The 19,635-nt window shown below is 40.2% G+C and overlaps 1 protein-coding gene across 2 annotated transcripts in view; it reads left to right on the forward strand.

Moving 5' to 3' along the window:
* The window catches only part of plxdc2b (plexin domain containing 2b), a 108,720-nt gene extending 89,107 nt beyond the window's left edge, over positions 1 to 19,613 (forward strand). Inside the window, exons 12-14 of one of the 2 annotated variants that reach the window (XM_046043840.1) lie at positions 4,289 to 4,327; positions 11,726 to 11,892; positions 14,330 to 19,613. In XM_046043840.1, the coding sequence (XP_045899796.1) occupies positions 4,289 to 4,327; positions 11,726 to 11,892; positions 14,330 to 14,449 (326 nt within the window). In that variant the 3' untranslated portion in view covers positions 14,450 to 19,613. Of the gene's footprint in view, positions 1 to 4,288; positions 4,328 to 5,163; positions 5,341 to 11,725; positions 11,893 to 14,329 lie in introns of those variants that run through there. The other variant, XM_046043905.1, reaches the window with a different exon arrangement.
* Positions 19,614 to 19,635: the final 22 nt, after the last annotated feature.

Below are 19,635 nucleotides of genomic sequence, written 5' to 3' on the forward strand. Positions count from 1 at the left end.
CCCCTTTTTATGGCTTTTTTAGCAATTTATTTAAGTAAACAGGCAGTTGATCTTAATCAGCTCCAGATGTGGTGGCGTTGAACCAAAATGACAGGAAGGAGCCACTTGCCGTCATCAATTGAAAGACTGTGTATATGATCAATACAATCAGCTGTACAGTATGTCCTGTCCCGTGCTTGTCTTGTGTTAACTGTATGTGATGTATGGGATCCAAGATGGGCACATTAATCTGATGGACAACCAATCGTTTCAGACAGCCACTCTTATCCTTGTGATGAATGAACCTTTTAAGAACATGGTCCCCATTTTTTAGACTAGGTGAGCTATTGAAGGACGGACAACTACTACTGTATATTTGATAGAACTGAGATTCATACTTTATTGTCCACCACAGACTGAAGTGTTCATTGCTCGTTTTTAATGTGGAAAATAACACTTGTGTCCTTCAATACTCTCTGACTCTTCCATCAAACAAGCCTCTGCGTACTAACCCGGAACAACATTCGATCGCTTTTTCTTCTGCTTCTTCTTCGTCTTCTTCTGTTTAATGGCAGATTGTAACCGGGCTGACTGGTTTGAAAACAGATTGGTCATCCATCCCCTTCTGCTACGTAGCCAAGATGGCGACAGCTGAAAGTGAGAAGTGTTTTTGACCGTTAGGAGTATACCATAAGGGAACTCACAGTGAACTGCATTTTGCCATACTTGTAAGTGTGAACACACTTATGCACTCGAAATAGCAAGTGTAAGTACAGAAGGGTGTGATTTGAGACACAGCATTGGTCTGCTAAGTCTGCTAAGCTGGTGAGTAGTGGAGGGATAAGCTACATATCAGGCTTTGACCACACAGACAGCACTTGTTCGTGGGATCAGTTCATTGTTGGTTTTGGTCTTTCCATTGGATTTGCTGACAAGCAGTAAAATATAGAATATCTCCAAACTTAGCTGCTGGAATAAAGTTGGTGTGAAGGACTTAATGAAGGCGTCTGACCAAATCAGAGGGACTTTACTTTGGGGAACTGATGGGTGAAGTTTGAATTTGTTACAACTGGCTGAAAGAAAGCATCGGTTAATGTTTTCGCCCAGAACACGGTACAAACAAAAGATTCTTCATCAAGGCTTCTCCTTAAATCGCTGAAAGTTACAGGTGATCATGCTTTTTGGATTATTGTTCCTTGACTTTGGAACAGCCTTAAAAATCTTAAACTACTTTGCTTTCTTTGTCGGTCTCACTATACATCATTTTTGGTTTGTTTTTCTCCTCCTCCTGTCCATCTCTAACATTTCCCTTTCTTTCAGGCCATTTGTAAAGCACTTTGTAACTACTGTAATGGAAAGTGCTATTAAATGTATTTAGGCCTACTATGAAGTTTTAAAATCGTATTCTTAAACAAACTAAATCCATAAAGATGGTCCTGAAAATGTGATTTTTATGAGACTAGATAACTTGATAGACTGTGTAAGAGTGCAGAGTCTGCAGCATAATTCCACTCTGCTCCGATATCCTTGATTTTTCCTCTGTTGTTGAGTTTCTACACTCAAGCCTGGGTTATACATTATTTCATTCTCACAAAAAAGGCTTTTACTTTCAGTAGTCAATCTTTTCTCCATTGGACCCCCATTAATCATCCTGTGGTGGCTGAGTTTAAATGGACACTCCATCGCAGTCGGGGCACTGGATGGGCTGCTGAGATGAGGGTGGATGCAGTGAATTCAGGGAGGGGTGTGAAAGCTGTCCAGCTGTAAGGCAAAACACGACGCGTAATCCAGATCAAACTAGGTTCATGTTGACAGGACTAACAGGAATATGTGTTTGGTTCATGTGTGTGTGTGACTGTATGTATAGGTTGTGTGTGGGTCAAGAGGTCATTCGGTGGTGTTTGAATCTCTCCTCGAACCATCTGGCACGTACAGCGGATCAGTTTCCCCAAATCTCGCCTGGCTCTTCAGCTGTGTTGGTCAAAGGTCGGAATAGAGAGTGGGTTGGGTGGCTCGCGGTTGTGTTGGCGACCTGCAGTTGGACAAGAGAGCGAGAGAAAGCAAAAGAAACGGAAATGTATCTGCATGGGTGAGGGGGTGAGAAATCCCAACATGGAATGCTTGGTCCTCACCCTGTTGACATTGGATTAAACTTCATACCCGCTTCAGAGGAAATACTTTCATTGCCAGGTTGTTTTATCTAAAACTAATGCAGTCCAGGATAAAACTGCAATAAACCAAGTTTATAAAGTTCAGTATCTGTTGAAAGACAGGTGTTGATTCAACTGTATGATCATTTGTTTGATTGGGAGGATGTAGGTTGAGGTGATGTGGAGAAGGAAGGCTAAATAACAGAAACCCCTGTTTTGTTATTTTTATCTTATGATCTTATATTGAAACCTGGCACTTTGTTGAAGTTAGGGATCGTCTCAAAAGTGCGTGAATAATAGTCAAGAGAGTTTTTCAGATTTAAGTCAACAGCTTTATTTTTAATATTTTTTATAATTATGCTATATGGTCCAATGAGTTATTATGTCCCTTTTAGTCAATATCTTTCTCTTTTTACATCATAGACCTCTTAGAACATTTTTCCATACTTGTGGGCCTCCACAATTATTAACAGCCATCTCAAACGTACATGCCAGATTATTGCCATATATTATTTTCTCTTATTTCTCTTATCTTCTCTTTTTTATTTTAAATATTTTAGATCATTCATCTGAGCCTCCTCCCAAATAATCACTGAGCCGCCTACCCCGTTAACTGGCCTGGTGTGGGTACACATTTTGCCAAATAAAAACAGGTCTCGATTAGACGTCTGGTCTGGTTTTTAAAGAGTCAAACCAGTTTTTTCTGAGTAAAACCACACCAGGATGTATAAAACCTCTTAAAGTCCACAGGGTCGGTATCTTTAGCAAGTTCTAAGCTGCATAGATTGTGTCTAATTCAATCAGCTTTACCAGCATGGTAAACTACACATGAAAGGGTCTACCGGTCTAAATAATCAAAACAACTTTTCATAAAAATGTATCCAAGTTGTGAGTACTGTCATGTGAAGTCCAACGCTCAGTGTCTTTTAACTTCTGCCACACTTTTATCTGCATCCTGCACCTGATGTTGGGTGTGCTCGTTTTCCTTACCTTGCAGCCTTCAAAATAAAAGTGCCTTAGCCGTCTGTTGGAGCTAGATCAAATTAATGATTTGTAATTGATGTTATTTGACATAATAACTTAAAATATTTATACTGAATAGTTTGATAGTAGCCTATTTCACATCTTTGCTGAGCGAGAGTTTTGTGCGAAAGGAATTAAAGGCCAAGATAGACAGATTCAATTCAGTGATTTTAGCAAATAAAAGCCTGGGCTATTAATTAAAGTTTTACGGTATATAGAATATGGCCCTTTCTGTTGCCACTATTCATTTCCATCCAGACCACAAAGCCTTTTATTTAGATTCTGTTCATACACTTTTTTTAAGGTAAAACAAAATACATTGATATCTAAGTAATTTGTGTACATGGTTAAAATATGATTTATTTTGCTACATTTGTGAGCAGCCCAACTCATACATATATGTATAAGGAGTGAAATGGCAGCAGAAAACAATTTAACAAGGAAAATGAAGCATTTCTACCTTCCAGAGTAGATCCCACCCACTTCTGGTAAAAATCCGAACACATACTGGATATATATTTATATATATTTGTGAGATAAACAGACCCATAATAGCTGTGTGTTATACCCCTAGTGGCTGCAACAGACTTTTATTGATCTATATTCATGACCCTCACTCTGGTGTGGGACTAAAATTTCATGCGGTCGCGCACAGTGCGATATCTCTTTTAATGATTCATTTCAGACACCTAAATGTGTCTGCATTCGCTCTTATGAGAATTAAAAAGAAAATCCTTTTGAATTATATTGCTCAGTGAAATATATCTGGTGGTGTGTGTGCTGAATTTGCATAATGTGAAATTCTATGGTGTGTGTAAATGCCTGCTACCCTTCTAGGAGAAGTGGGTCACGCTACATTTCCATATTTCACATGTATAGTTAACCCCAGACAGCATTTTTTTTGCTGAATTATGCATGCTGGGCCATTATATTCAAAGCATTCATTTTTAATCAGATTTTAAGAGTAGTAAATTTCATGTTGAAAGGGAGATGGTTGACTAATGAGAGAAGCTTCAAATCTCATTTGGGATCTTTGGGCAGTTGTTTATATTGTCAGAGCTTCAAAAACAAACTACAAAGAGAAATATTGATTATGTATGACTCTCACATGTCTTTCTCTATTTGTCTCCTCACAGATGATACCAAGATCGCCCTGCATCTCAGAGACAACCAGGGTAGGTGCAGCTGTGGCATCCAATAACTGTTGTTGCTATGTGCAATTATTCCCTGTTTTTATGTCTGTGAGTGTTTATTTTTCTGCCTCCTGTGTTTTATTAGCATTGATATATTGGCTTTTTGATCTTTTTGGAGGGCGTGTGACACTTTTTCCAGTAGTTGAAGATAATGGTTAACTGTCCTTTGTGGGTTGTAGCGATCAATTATAGTGTCTGGACTGGTGCAGAGGAGTAGAGGATGTGTGCCCAAACACTGTAGTTGTATTAAGTTAAACTTTATATTGGGCATTTAAAAAAAAAGCAATGTACTGAAGAAACGTGTGTGTGTGTGTGTGTGTGTGTGTGTGGGTATATATGTGTGGGTATGAAAATTACCTTAGGGAATTGTTGTCAATTTATATTTCAGTAACTTCAATAATTAATAATTTTCAAACAATTCTTCACTATTTTATGAGCTAGCTGAGCAATCAGTAGCCTAGTAAGAATATACACAATGTAATATATATACTTTTTAAAAACTTTTTTCACCCCAGTAGATGCCATTGCGAAGAGTGTAAAGGCATCACTTTGAAGTGTCAGTGATGTCTGCCTTGGCTAGCCACTCCCTGCCTCTATCTGCTTCTTAAATAAATGTAATGCATTGTCAACAAAAGCACAAAGCAGGGAGAAAGGTGCCAAAGAATGATACAATTTATACTATGAGCTTTGTCATTATGAGGAGCGGATAAATCAATGATTAGGGCTTCTTCCCAGAATATTTACAAGTGCTTTACCTATAGGATTACTGCGAGTCTTTGTAAGGGATTATCATAAATTGTTCTTTACCTCTTCTCCAGTAATGCATCCACTATCTCGAGCTCCTTCAAACCAACCAAGTCAGTCTAGCTATGAGACCCTGAGCCAGTCCTGCAATCAAATATTTAACAAGCAGCAGTTGGGATGCTTTCCCAGGGCCTCTCCCAGCTCAGGGACATTGACCAGAGAGAGATGTAACAGCTGGAGAAAATAATGGAACCCCCTTGTGGAGACTAGGATTGTACTACCCAGCAATCTCTGCAGGACCGTAATGCCACCTATGCCTGCCGGAGTGACGTCATCATTTGGTTGAGGAGAAAAACAGCCAGCTGAGGGTGCATCCCAAGTTTCATAATTCCATCCACGTTTCCCTTACTTGCGTCTTTTCTTTGTATGGAGAGGCGCAAGGAAACCATGGGAGGAGAGAAGAGGCAAGGAAATAAGTTTTTAAGGAAATGAGACGTCCTTTACTCCGAAGAGTCACATGAAGCGACGTCCATTTCTGATTAAGTGAATAACACTGATTACCATGGCACTTGTCAGTGCGTTGGATATATTAGGCAGCAAGTGAACATTTTGTCCTCATAGATATGATGTGTTAGAAGCAGGAAAAATGGACAAACTAAAGGATTTGAGCAAAACGGCCTGCAGTAGCTATAAAAAGTGGTCCAGGGAAGGAAAAGCGGTGAACCGGTGACAGGCTCATGGGCGGCCAAGGTTCATTGATGCACGTGGGGAGCGAAGGCTGGCCCATGTGGTCAGATCCAACAGATGAGCTACTGTAGGTCATATTGCTGAAAAAGTTGATGCTGGTTCGGATGTAAAGGTGTCTGAACACACAGTGCATCACAGCTACGTAGCCGCAGAGCAGTCAGGGTGCCCATGCCAACTCTGTCCACTGCCGAAAGCGCAGACAATGGGCACATGAGCATCAGAACTGGACCAATAGAGAAATAGAAGAAGGTGGCCTGGTCTAATGAATCACGTTTTCTTTTACATCATGTGGAAAGCCGGGTGCGTCGCTTACCTGGGGAACACATGGCACCAGGATGCACTATGGGAAGAAGGCGAGGCACTGGAGGCAGTGTGATACTTTGTGCAATGTTCTGCTGGGAAACCTTGGGTCCTGCCATTCATGCGGATGTTACTTTGACACACCTACCTAAGCATTGTTGACCATGTACACCCGTTCATGGAAACGGTATTCCCTGATGGCAGTGGCTTCTTTCAACAGGATAATGTGCCCTGCCACAAACCAAAAATGATTCAGGAATGGTTTGAGGAACACAGCGACGAGTTCAAGGTGTTGATTTGGCCTTCAAATTTCTCAGATCTTAATCCAATTGAGCATCTGTGGGATGTGCTGGACAAACAAGTCCGATCCATGGAGGCCCCACCTCACAATGTACAAGCCTTAAAGAATCTGCTGCTAACGTCTTCGTGCCAGAGACAACAGCACACCTTCAGAGGTCTAGTGTAGTCCATGCCTCAAAGGATCAGGGCTGTTTTGACGGCAATAAGGAGACCTAGTATATTATTTTCATTATCTGCATCTGCATCTGTATTTATTGATATTCTGATTGTGAATTTGTTATTAAAAACCCAGAATTTGGTCATGGTGTCTTTTAATTTATTAGGCTAAATGTTTCAGGGAAATTATGTAAATGATGATGTCTTGATGTATGAGATTAGTCCGATCAGCTGCAACTTCCAATCAGTTACTGATATCCAATAAGGGGGCATGTCTGCCAGTAAAAGACTTCTGTGAAGGCTGGTTTCGTAAATCCTCGCTCATGGCTCCTCTGAGTTTGCCTCTGTGCACAAATCAGAGCTTTGTGACGGTCTGCAAGATGGTGGACCAGAACAATTTCTGGTCAGAATAGCCAGAATCGAGGAGTGAGGAAACGACAGATAAGAGACTTGGCATGCACCATGTGCTAGGAAAACTCAACTGGTTGAGGGTGCCGAACTGAACTCCCAATGCTTGGATTGAAAAGTTGGATGCTGGACAAGGCTATCGAGATTGGGTTATCCTCCGGGTTCGTGGATTTGTAGAGGCTGTTTTTTCCTTTGCTCTGCAGCTTTTGTGGGGACAGAGGAGTTGGAGGAACCTCACATTGGGGGTCCATAATATTGTTTTGAAAGGAGGCTGCTGTGGCAGTGGCTACTCACAAATCCTGGGAGTATTTGAATTTTGCTTGCCAGACAAGATGGGATGGGAACGGCTCTCTTCACAGATGGCTTCCTCTGCTTAATATTACTAAAGCTCTGACAAGATGATGTAGTCAATCTGTCATGGATCTTGGTCATGGAAAGGACTTGATATAACGAACAGCAGGGTAAGTGGAGGCATGTACACACAGTCCGTTTGTTTTCATGTGGGGTGCTTACAAGCTGCTTGCAGAGGAAGCAGCAATGGTAGGCAGATTTAAAGCAGCTTTAAATATGGCGCCTTGTATGGAATATCTAAGAGAGGAATCAGCTGAGCTGTCAACTGATGTGCTGGGATTGTGAGCTGGGCTTGACTTTGTTGCCTGCCAGACCAAGCATATGCTCGGTCTTCTATTTATAAAGACCATTGTTGAGAACAGTGACAGCAGCCTCAACGCAAACCTTTTATTCATATAATCTGCTTTATTGCTTTATGATACAAAATAAAAGTAGAGGGTAATGTTCTTCCACCATAAAGTAAAGCTACAATTAACACTTTGTTTGAGTGCAAATACATAAATGACTCAATCATGAAATCATGAAAGAAAATGCCTTTTAGTGACAGGAAGCAGTGGGGTTTGCAGAAACGTGACATCACTACATCTTAAGACAACGGAAATAATCTCAAATAATTTGACACTGATTGATGTATGAAAATGTTCCATTTGGCACAGCAACTCGAGAATTCAGTATTTCTCTTATACTGAACACAACATGGTAACATGTGCAAAACATCCAAACACTGAAATGACTTCCAACTCTATCAGTTTTTCAGAGATAGCCTCTCAAATGTTTCATTTCCTGCTTGAGAGGAATTGGAAATCCGCCGCTTCTATCACACTTTCATTACACAAGCGCGGCATGTCTCTCATCACTTCGGCACTCACTCACTGTGATGATATCTCTCTGCGTGGCATTGTTTTCTGGCCTTTGTGCACCACATACCTGGCAATAATGTTACACAAGGTGAAAAAGTAATTGCGAGGAAAGCAGCAGGATTATGTGATAGGCTACTGGGTCGTCATACAGGTTTAATCAATCAGACAGTGATCGGATATTTTTTTTAAATGTAGGCCTATGCCAGTCATCCTAGATTATCTAAGATGTCAAACGTTTCATATCAGCCAGTTAAACCAAGGTGTCCTCTGACCTTAACCATGGTAGGAAAGGTTGAGGCGATTGCAGCTACAGTGAGGGCTGAGATAAGGAATTGGACTTTCTACTGAACTCCGCCACTCCTCGGCTCCCATGTACACAGAGTCTGAACTATACATCTGCTCAGTTTGTATTGTTAGTTTCTTAAAAACCCATTAGCCAGGTGAGGGAACAGTTGTGCTCCCCTGTTACCACTAATGTAGAGCCGAAAGAAAGAACAGCTTGGCTGGGTTTCCGTTGGCCTCATTTGTCTGTTCTCAAAAGCTCTAATGTATTTTATTGCTCTGCTGTCCATTAGTGTTTGCTCAGGTTCTAGCAGGACAAAACTAATGGAGAATGTAAATGTGCGGCTGGTGTAGCCTTTTCAAATGTTACCAACCGAATGGATCACATTCTGATAGCGAAACAAGTCATTTCGCTCGGGTTGCGTCAAATATATTGATTCACTGTGTTACAGCCGCCGTTTTGGCCACTAGTAAATGTTACTTTAAAGCGCGGGGTACTTCCGGTCTGTTCAGAGGCATTGCGCGGCTACCCAGCCGACCAATCACAGAGCTTACGGTCCGCGTCGACTCGACGTGTAGTTACATTTTGAAGGAGGTGCACGTCAGGCGACGGCGTAGCCTCTGTGTAGCCTCTGCGTAGCCCCGTAGCCTACGTGTCACCTACGCCGTCGATTTGATGCAGAAGTATAAATTGCACTTTAGTCGATTGGTTGACTGACAGAAATTTAATCTGCAAGAATTTTAATCGATTAATAATTTAAGTCCATTAACAAGTAAAAGTGAAATATAATTCTCAATTAAATATCTTTAGGTTTTATGGTCAGACAAAAATGTTTGCTCAAATAGATACTTGATACAGTAGATTAATCGACAATGAAAACAGTTGTTAGTTGCAGCCCTATCAGCGACTCTTTGATGGACTGCCATAACATTTTGCACAGACCTTCATGATGCTCAGAGGATTTTTCCTTATGACTTTGGTGATCCCATGACTTTTCCTCAAGCGCCACCAACAGTTCAGATTTTCAGTTAGTTTAATACTACCTACAAAACTAATGACAGTCCCATCAGCCTTAGCGGTACTTTGAGTTTACAGCTTTACATAATTACCTTAATGCTAACACACTAAACTAAGATGGTGAACAAGATGGTAAACTTTACACCTACTGAACTTTAGCATGTTAGCATCGTGAGCATGTTAGCATGCTGACTTTTAGCTGAGTGCAGTTAGTCTTGTTTTATTTTTGTGGTACAACATTACCTTCACTATGAGAAGGGAAAAAAATGGCACAACAAAGCAGACAGGAAGACTTATATATGTTTTTAGCTGACCTGTCTGAATGAATACTATGAATGATACTTGGAAGCCCTCTGCTGTCATACTGGTTTAAATGTACCACTGTGAAGAGTTCAGGTGAAACTCAGACCTCCTCCCTCTTCCAGGGGTCTGGGCAGACCCGTCTCTGCTAGCGTCCCGCTGGTTATGTAGCTTCTAGGCTTTTGATTTCTCATTGTGTCTACATCTCGGCTCAGTCACATGCCCCCCGCTAACCTACCTACACCCCAGACTAACAGCCTGTCGCATCGTTAGGGCTTCCAGCTGACCAAGAGATGGCTATTGGACTCTATAGCTCTGACAGATGAAACAGGGGAAATGCCTTTCTGAGAAAAATCAAACAACCTCAGACTGTGTTTATTAGGATTAAGTAGAATAGCAAGAAGGTCATTTTCTCCGCCAAGTTGTTTTTCTCCTGAGTTGATACATGTGAGACTGACTGGCAGTATAATCTGATTGCTATCATGAAAAACACTGTGTTTAACACAAAATGGCATTTTAAAAAAAAGGTTCAGCTGAATTATGGACAGTGGAGGTAACCTATTGTTTTGTTTTGTCTGTTTAATGTGAAACTATTTCAAGTGATGTCCCAGCACACTATCCATACTTGCAGATAATGGGTACACTGACTCACACAGCAACACATTCGCAGCGACTGCCCACACACATCGGACAGGTCTGATTACCACCCTGGTTTTTCTGTGTGCTGGAAATCAATGAGGCAGGGAGCCACGGGAGAGGCTGGTTGGCTGACAAGCTCGGCGGTGGCTATAGCTGCTAATTAAAGCCAGGGATGTGCCCGGGGAGGGGTTGTCAGGGGGGCATATACAAGAAGAAATCTGTGAATAGATCTGGGCTGAACCTGCAATAAATCTGTGCGAGATAAGCTATAATGGCAGAATGCTTGCTGTTTGTTTCATAATCACTTCATTAGTCCTCCTCTGCAATGATCAGTGCTTTACTGCTGGGACGTGCCAGCTCTAAGAACTGTTTCTCTTTGTAGTTTGTTCTTCTATTCTTATTCTATGTGTTCTTCTAGCTGACAAATTGCAGGTACAAATTCTCTTGTTTTTTTGGAAATTGTGCCTCCACAGATGAAAACAGATATTCCCAATAGGTTACAGGACGCTCTTATCATCTTCAAAAGAACTCTCAAAACACCTGCTGGGTCGACTTTGAGGCTCCAATATGAATCTGTGAAAAGTACTTTAAAGACGAGTAATGTCTTCCAAGGCTCACTGAAGGACAGACTTATTATGTAGTCACTCTATACAGCCTCTTCAGTTTGGATTGCCACGACTGGAGGCTATTGCAAAACTCTTATCAGCATCTATAGGCCTGTTCCCTCCTACTATCAGGACCATATGCAGCTAACCTTGCCGTGGGATTAACTCTTAACTCGTACTTGCGGGAGACATGAAACTGCTCATGAATTGCTAAACAGGCCACAGAATGATCAGTGGCAAAGACCCGGTTTAAACCTGAACCTTGAATTTGCCCTCTAAGTGAACGTAATATCCCTTAAATCACCTTCTCTAAGACACAAAAAACCCTATGAAATTTGAATATGAACATAAATATTTTCAGACATACATTGCTAAGGGAGATTTGCAGTACAAATATCAGTTTTAAGCTTTAAAATGTGATGACATTCAGCAAACTTTTGGCTACAAGCATGTTAATTTTAAGGCGTTAAGAAAGGAGGGTATTGATGAACGATGAGTGCCCCCTGCTGGTCAACAACAAAACTGCAGCACAAATGAGAACAAAATTATTTTGGTGAACGCTTCTATTCAAAGTATCTCTGCATTTAAGACATGTTTATTTTTTTATTTATAAGGGGCAGTGTACATTAAATCAACAGTAACATTTTTCATCGATGCAATGGTTTTTCAGTGATGCCTGCTGACAGCGCTGTTGACAGGATGCCAGGAACACACCCTTTGCACATTGGTCTGATCCTCGGCATCCTCCTGGTGGCGCTCATCATGGTTGCCGGCGTGCTGGTCACAGTGTACGTCTACCATCACCCAACCTCTGCGGCCAGCCTCTTCCTTATTGAGGTGAGTAGAGACCGCTACCATCGGACACGAGACCAGGTGTTAAAGAGTGGTTTTAATCCAAAATGAAATTGTCCCTTGACAGTGATGAAGTTTATTCTTGACCTTGGAAACACTAGTTAATAAAGTAATCTCAATAACATGTTTATTCCTTTATTAAGGAGTCATCAGAGTAATATTTATAAGTTATTATATTTATGATTTTAGTTATCCCTTGCCAGAATGAAGTCACCAAGTTAGGAAGGTATACAAACTCAATAGGACACATTTTCTCAAACCTTCAGACATTCTATTTTAGTAGCACGAAAGGACATCTGTGCAAAAACACACCAATCAGAGCTAAGCGCATTTTATCCTTCATTTCCTGACTCATAAATATGCATTATGATTTTCAGAGGGGAATGATGAAACTTGGTGCACAGTCTTTCTTAATAAATGATCGTGAATTACCCCGAGGATGAGTAGGTGCGGTTTGGAGAGTGTAGTTCAAACATGTTTTAAAAACAAAACTGCTCCTTTTCAAAGATGTTCTCACCGTCAATATTACAAGGTCACATTATCAGTCTCAGGAACTCCCTGATGTGGATCTCAGCGTACTGTACATCAGACAGAACATTTGCTATTTTCCTTTTTGAAAGTTTTATAGTTTATGTTTTTAAAGGATGAGGAAGGTGATATTCTGTATTTTCGTCATTGCCATGAAATGTCATGAAAAGACCAAAACCAGTGTTAGTCTCTCAACACTTTCTGGGTTCCCTAACCCAGTTATTGTTATTATTGGCACAGCTTACAAATATATGGTTTCATTTATAAAGAAAACTGAGGGCACTGTAGCTTTTAGTAAATTATACTCAAACATGAGTAGCCTTGAATTAATACTTATTTGGTCTGGACCTGCACAAGAGATCACAAAAGTCATTGAAAAGGTCATGAGATGATTTACCTGGGTGGGGAAAAAACAAAATGATTCTTATTTTTTGGGAATTTACTGTCAATGTTTTTGCTTTTTCTTGTGAAATGCATTAAGTTTGACCTCTTCAGGCCCTTGAAGGTTTTTTTAATTAAATAGTCTGAGCAGGGACTCTTTGATTGAACATCTCAGACATGTCAGACCTCTGAGAATATCACCAGACTTATCTTTTAAGCTTTTATAAAATAGTTCATTCTGGGGATGTCTCCAAAATCCCTCCTTTGCTCAGTTGTTCACACTCAGTAGTTGACTCTGTAGTGAGAGGAAATTCCGAATTTCACTGACAGGTCGCACAACAGTAAGTTTTGCATTTATAACATGTGGAGCATTGAATTGTAGGATTGTTAGCAGAAAGTAAACATTAGACACTACTTTTTTTCAGGGTACTATACAGAACATAAATTACACACTCAGAAGCAGTGGTGGACAAAGTATTCAGATCCTTTACTTAAGTAAAAGTACTAATACCACACTGTAAAAGTACTCTGTTACTAGTAAAAGTTCTGCATTGAAAAGATTACTTAGGTAAAAGTATGTAGGTATATTGAGGAAAGTGTACTTAAAGTATTAAAAGTAAAAGTACTCAATGCAGTATAATGTCCCCTGTGACTACTAGTATATATTATATATTATTATTACTCATGCATTCATTTAAAACCAGGATTTTACTGCTGTAGTTGTTGATGTTGAATGATTGTTTTCATTATGATTTGATGATTATTTTCTCCATTAATCGATTGACTGTAAAAAGTCAGATAGTAGTGAGAAATGCAGTCGCATTTACCCAGAACCCAAAGAGACACCGTCATATTGCGTTGTTTTGTCCAACCAACAGCCTCAACCTCAAACCTCAACATTATTAAGATTCAAATTATTAAAATAATTTAAATGACAAGCAGCAAATCTTTACATTTGTGAAGCTGGAACCATGAAATGTTTTTACATGAGAAATGTTGCCAATTAATTTTCTGTCAACCGACAAATCGTTTCAGCTGTACTTGTTTAAACTGTTGGGTAGTTTAATTTATAACAAAACATCATATTTTATAAACTCTTCATATTTTTTGTGCGTAAAAGTCTTAATTGTAAAGTAACTACTAAAAATGTCAGATAAATGTAGTGAAGTTAAAAGCTCAGTATTTCCCTCTGAGATGTAGTGGAGTAGAAGCTGAAAGCGGCATAAAAAGAAAACACTCAAGTAAAGTACAGGTACCTCAAATTTGTACTTAAGTACAGTACTTGAGTAAATGTACTTGGTATGTTACTGTCTACCACTGCTCAAATTAAATGGCGGAGGGTAAATACATGCACAATGTAATAAATGGGGAGTGATTTTGGACACTGGTCCTCCTCAGGCCCCAGACAAAGATCAATCTCAGCCCTAACCTTTGACCGTGGAGACACTGTGATCTCTGACCTTTCTCCCAAACATTGCCCTGACACATGTCCCCTTCTAAACCACACTTGCAGAGACGCCCAAGCAGGTGGCCAGCCATGAAGTTTCGCCGGGGGTCAGGCCACCCAGCCTACGCGGAGGTGGAGCCAGTGGGCCAGGAGAAGGAGGGCTTCATCGAGTCCGAGCAGTGCTGAGGGAAGAGGGGGCGCCTGCACCCCCCCGCAGCCCCCCTCCTCCCTCCTGCTCCACAGGCACTTCTCCCCAGGAACCTCCAGGATCTGCTTATCAGTGGAGGTGATCAGTGACTCGTTAAGACTGCGGAATCGGCCCATTGAGCGCTAGATGAGACTGGATAGGGCAGCCAAGGATATAAGGAAGCTGATCCCAGACAAGCCCATTGATCAGCTCCGGTTGGCAAGGAACTGACCTACTGGGGTCAGAGGGAGGGAACAGCATTGATCTCATCGAGTCAGTCAGCATTGGTTAAGTTTTGTACGGCTGCTATCATGTTGCCATGGAGGGATAGTACAGCCTGACTGCCTAGACTGGAAATTGGTGTGTCGGAGGGGGTGAATTATACAATATATATTTTCAAAAACAATACAGAGTATGTGAACAGAGATTTCCACTTTATTGTTAGTGGGGTTATACTGTATAGGCCTTTGTATATCCATCAGGTTTTTACTTCTTTCCCTTTTTCTTTCAGTATGTTTGTTTTCATAGGGGTTGGCACATGTTTCTGTATAGACCGTCTGTATTGCTTTTCAATACCATAGCAGGCTTAATTGACTTTTCCACTGCCGGCTCTGCAGAGAGGCTGCAGCTGTGCGATATGACGTGAGCTGAACTCCTGTCACTGCGATTCATCTCGGCTCGAAGAGAAAAAGCTCTGAACAAACAGAATCAGTGTTGAATTAGTTGGTTTCATTATCTGAAAATGACGTGTGAGATGTCTTTTGTTCACTGAGAATATGTCAGCGGGTTTTTTTTTTTTAATGGGTGATGGGTACACTCTATCCTTTTCATTCTTTTGACTGGTTCTTTGATTGATTCATTGCATCACTGATATAATTTTATTGGGTTTTTTTATTTTTGCAGTTTTTTCATTACTGCCGTGCCATTTTGTCCCCAACTAGAGTTTGCACATTTTGTTCTTCTCATTTGACATGTGGTTCTAATGCAAAATTACAAGACAGGCGCTTGTGAGTGTGTATGCTGAATATATTTTCTAAAGTGTAAGTGATTCTCGTGTGTGTGTGTGTGTGTGTGTGTGTGTGTGTGTGTGTGTGTGTAAACGTGTGTGTGAATGCAGAAGTGAGCAGTTTACAAAAAAGTGATTGGATATCCACCTGCTTTATGGGTGCATATGTTTGAGCTGGCTCTGCACAGTTAATTCTTATTGATTTGAATCTGAGGTATCTGGATACAGTTTGTGTGAGCCAAGAAGACGCACTGGTATGGTTGAAGTTTTCCTAGATTTAACAGTGTGGTTTCCTTTTCCAGTATGTTGCCAGCATTAACCATTGGCTACTCTGTGTTTATGTTATGATGGCCCATCAGTGCCAACACATTAATGTATATACCAAGGCCAAAACATTTGCAGATTCAGGTAACTCATGGCAAACATTTGTAGTATAGCAGTATAGTACAGAAAAACTTTTTTATTTTTTGAGTGGCCTTTTTTTCTCTACTTTTTTACTTAAATGTGAATAAGGTTCCAATCATTACTGTCACTGATCAATACACAAATTCACTAATTTCTACTGTTAGATATTATTTCAAGACACATGTTTTTACACCGATGATTTTAGACTCATTTTAGAGACAATATCAGTATCCTGGAATTATACTGAAAAATAAAACGTGCAATATTACACCCGTTCAGTTTGACGCTGAAAATACATTAAAATGAACAATCATCTATTTTTTTTAATTCACACCTTGTCGTCATCACATTGAGACCAAAGACTAATCAGCATCTGAGTGAGCTACATTTTCCAGTATTTAAAGCCTCATTACTCAGCAGCCATGCCACCATCCAGAACATACCTGTTAAGTAGGACTTAGTAACTTGACCCGTTTGAATTGTGCCCTGAAATACACATATGATGTCTGTCAACTTAAAAGATAACTCTGCAAGTCAAGAAAGTCGCATTTTGTCGTAAAAATGTTGAGGTATAAAGCTGTGAAAATAGGTAAGTATAAACACCACAAAACCCAAAAGTCGAGTGACCTTTTCTCTTAGTGATTGAAGCTAAAGTTACTGAAGCTAACGTCACTGATGCTAACATCAAAGAGCGTACATGAGTAGATGACGTGACGAAAGGACCAGGAGTCGTTGGATTGAACACATTAGGTGAGATACATTTATTTGTGGAACATAGCTAAGTTACCTAGCTAGTAGCAAGCATTGACTGTTTAAAACAAGTGAACGTAGTCACCATGATGTCACCGTGACGTCACCCATTTGTTTGTGGACTGTCTTTTTGAAGCCTCAGGTTTGGCCGTTAGGTCGCAGCTATGTTGATTTATTGCAACCTGCAGCACCGGACGTGACCATATTCGGATGAGAGGGTGGCGCTAGATAGCTTTGTTAGCTAGCTACAGCTGTAATTCACGTCAACTGTGATTTTAACTGGGATGCCAGTTTTGGCTAGCTAAAAACAGGTTTACAACAAAATGTACTTACGAAAAAATTAACAGCTGACTGCTAATAAGCTTGTTCAATGGTGCTGGTTAACTTTACACAGTGCAGTGGAAACAAGTCACCTCTGATTGACCTGATTGACAGGTCACCATGTTACTGGCTTCACAATCACAAGGTAGCCACGCCCTAAAGCATACGCTGCTTTATAATCTATTTTCCTCTAAACTGGGCCATAATTTACTAAATAAACATCAAGCTGTGTTAAAGAAGACTTGAAACTAGAATTCAGACCATAAACTCATGATTAAAGTGTTTACCGAGGGAATAAATTAAGTGAGAATTAGGGTAATTTTACCATTATTTATAATGGAACCGGACTTCTTTTTGCAACCAGGAGTTGCCTCCTGCTGTCCGTACTTCTGCATTGGCTAACTTTCAGGCACGGAGACGAGAGTGTTTTCACACAAAACTAAATGTTACTTAACTGTTTTACGACAAGCTGCGACTTTTTTGACGGACAAAATTACCTAAATGGACAATAATCATATGTGTAATTCAGGACACCAATCAAATGGGATCAAAAATGTTGTCTCTTGCTGTTGTCTACCGTACATATTTTTCTGAAATAAGGTCCCATGGAGCGGAAGCAAAAGGAAGGGGCTTAGGTGTGTTCCTCAGCCACTTATTGTCGAATAATTACCCTTCCCCCCAGCAGCGATTGTCCAGTCATAGCTTAGCCACCGTATCTCGGCATGGCTAACATGTGAAGCTTCGGCTTTCTCCACAGGTTGAAGCTATGTAAATGGCATTGTAATTTAAAGAGTTTGGAGGGTGGTGACTTTTTAATTAGCCTTTCAAAAAAGAAAAATACAAGCTCCACAATATAAAGAATGGATTAAACTTTTCCATCATTATCTTCCCTAACGCGCAATCATTAGCATGTCCGGCTAACTAGCTTACAGTAGTAACCAAGAGTACTTGCAAGACCAAGATGCGTGCCATTAAAGTATGCTTAATAACGAGTTAAAAAGCAACTAACGTTCCTCTGAATGATTTTTTTTTAACCTGTTGTGTCTGTATTTCCACATCCAAACAAAGATGGCAGCGCACCAATACCTTTATAGGAATCAGAATCACAACTTGGATAATGGGTTAAAAATATTTTTTATTGTCCAGCGGAATGAATATTTTTTCATCTAGATGGTTAAAAGAGTCTTTGGGGATTCTGAAAATATTGTGGTTTTTCAAACATCGCTGGCTGTTGGTAACCCCTGTGACCCGAATGTAGGCTAACTTTACCCGAGAAACAATACCAAGATACCGTTACGTACCAATCGCTTGGTCCTTATCCTAAAAGCCTTTTTTTCTTTTTACGGTAAACAAGTCAAAACATACTGGTTGAAAAACGTATGCAAGCTAAATGGGCTCATGTTTGAACAAAATAACAGGCATTTTACTTTATTAGCTTAACAGTTAACATAACTTACGTTAACTGGATCTGCCTGGGATAGCTTTAACCTTTAAATTGATCTTTTAGTATTCATCATGAAGGTGATGTAGACGCTATGTGCTTATTTAAGACCTCTTTTACAAGATTAATGTTTTAAAACAAGTCAGCCAGAAACGGCGTTTTCAACCATCACATGGATCTAATATTAACTTAATTAGCTCGCTGGCTACAACTGATGAAGTGCTGCTACAAATGAGAAGCCTGATTTTGTCTACCACTGTCTAAAATCTTTGTTTAAAAAAATTACAAAGAAGTTTCATGGTAAGTTCTAACCATTATTATTGTAAACTGCATGTGTAACTAAGGGGTCATGGCTTAGCTAACAGTGGACATCTTCCCGACTAAATGCCAAGTAACCATTTCATCCTCTAAATACACTCTCATTAACACCCACACGCCCAAAGAGTCATGCACAAATACCAAATTAAGGACTGGCTGGCTGTTTTAAACCTTCACACAGACGTGTCTTTACAACTACACTGAGCTCTGATGTGGTCTCATTGGTGTCGACCAGAGAGTACAAACCCCTGCTTTTACGACTCCTCATAACTCTCTTTTCCCAACAGTGTCTAAAACGCCTACAGGAGAGAGAACAGAGCGTGAAGTTTCACAGGCTAATAGCTTTTTCATGCATACAGATATTTTGTTAATACTGTTAGATTGATCCCTGTGGGGAAATGCTCTTGAACATCTGCTTGTTGTACACTGCCACCTGAAGCTGCAAGTGTTTTCATAACCACTGTCAAAATGCAGTCAGAGAAAGTGGCTGATAGACTTGTTTGCGTTAAAACATGTCTACAAAAGCCAAAACATTTTGATCATAGAAACAGGAGGTTGTCAAGCAAGTGTTCACTTGCTTCACTGGACTCGACTAATCAATTTCACTCCCACTTACTTAACGGTGTCCTCTTTAGATGACGAAAAAGCAGCATAGTGGTGTTGTTGAGATAGGTTTTACTGCTATGTGATGTTCTTTTTATCTCTGACTTGTGAGTCGGACTGAAAGATGCTAAGTCACACAGATTGCCAGAGCTCAATATACAGAAACAAGAACTGTGACCTTGTTTTTTCGCATCATGACGGCACTCCATAGCACACAGTGAAACACAGAATCACATGGTATCATAGCTGTCTGTAATTTCTGTAACTGCTGTTGTTTTGATTACATTTGAAATAATAAACAATGTTGTTAAATATAAAAGATGTCCTTTGAATATTTCTGT

The sequence above is a fragment of the Micropterus dolomieu genome, linkage group LG01 (assembly GCF_021292245.1).
Source record: "Micropterus dolomieu isolate WLL.071019.BEF.003 ecotype Adirondacks linkage group LG01, ASM2129224v1, whole genome shotgun sequence".
NCBI lineage: Eukaryota > Metazoa > Chordata > Actinopteri > Centrarchiformes > Centrarchidae > Micropterus > Micropterus dolomieu.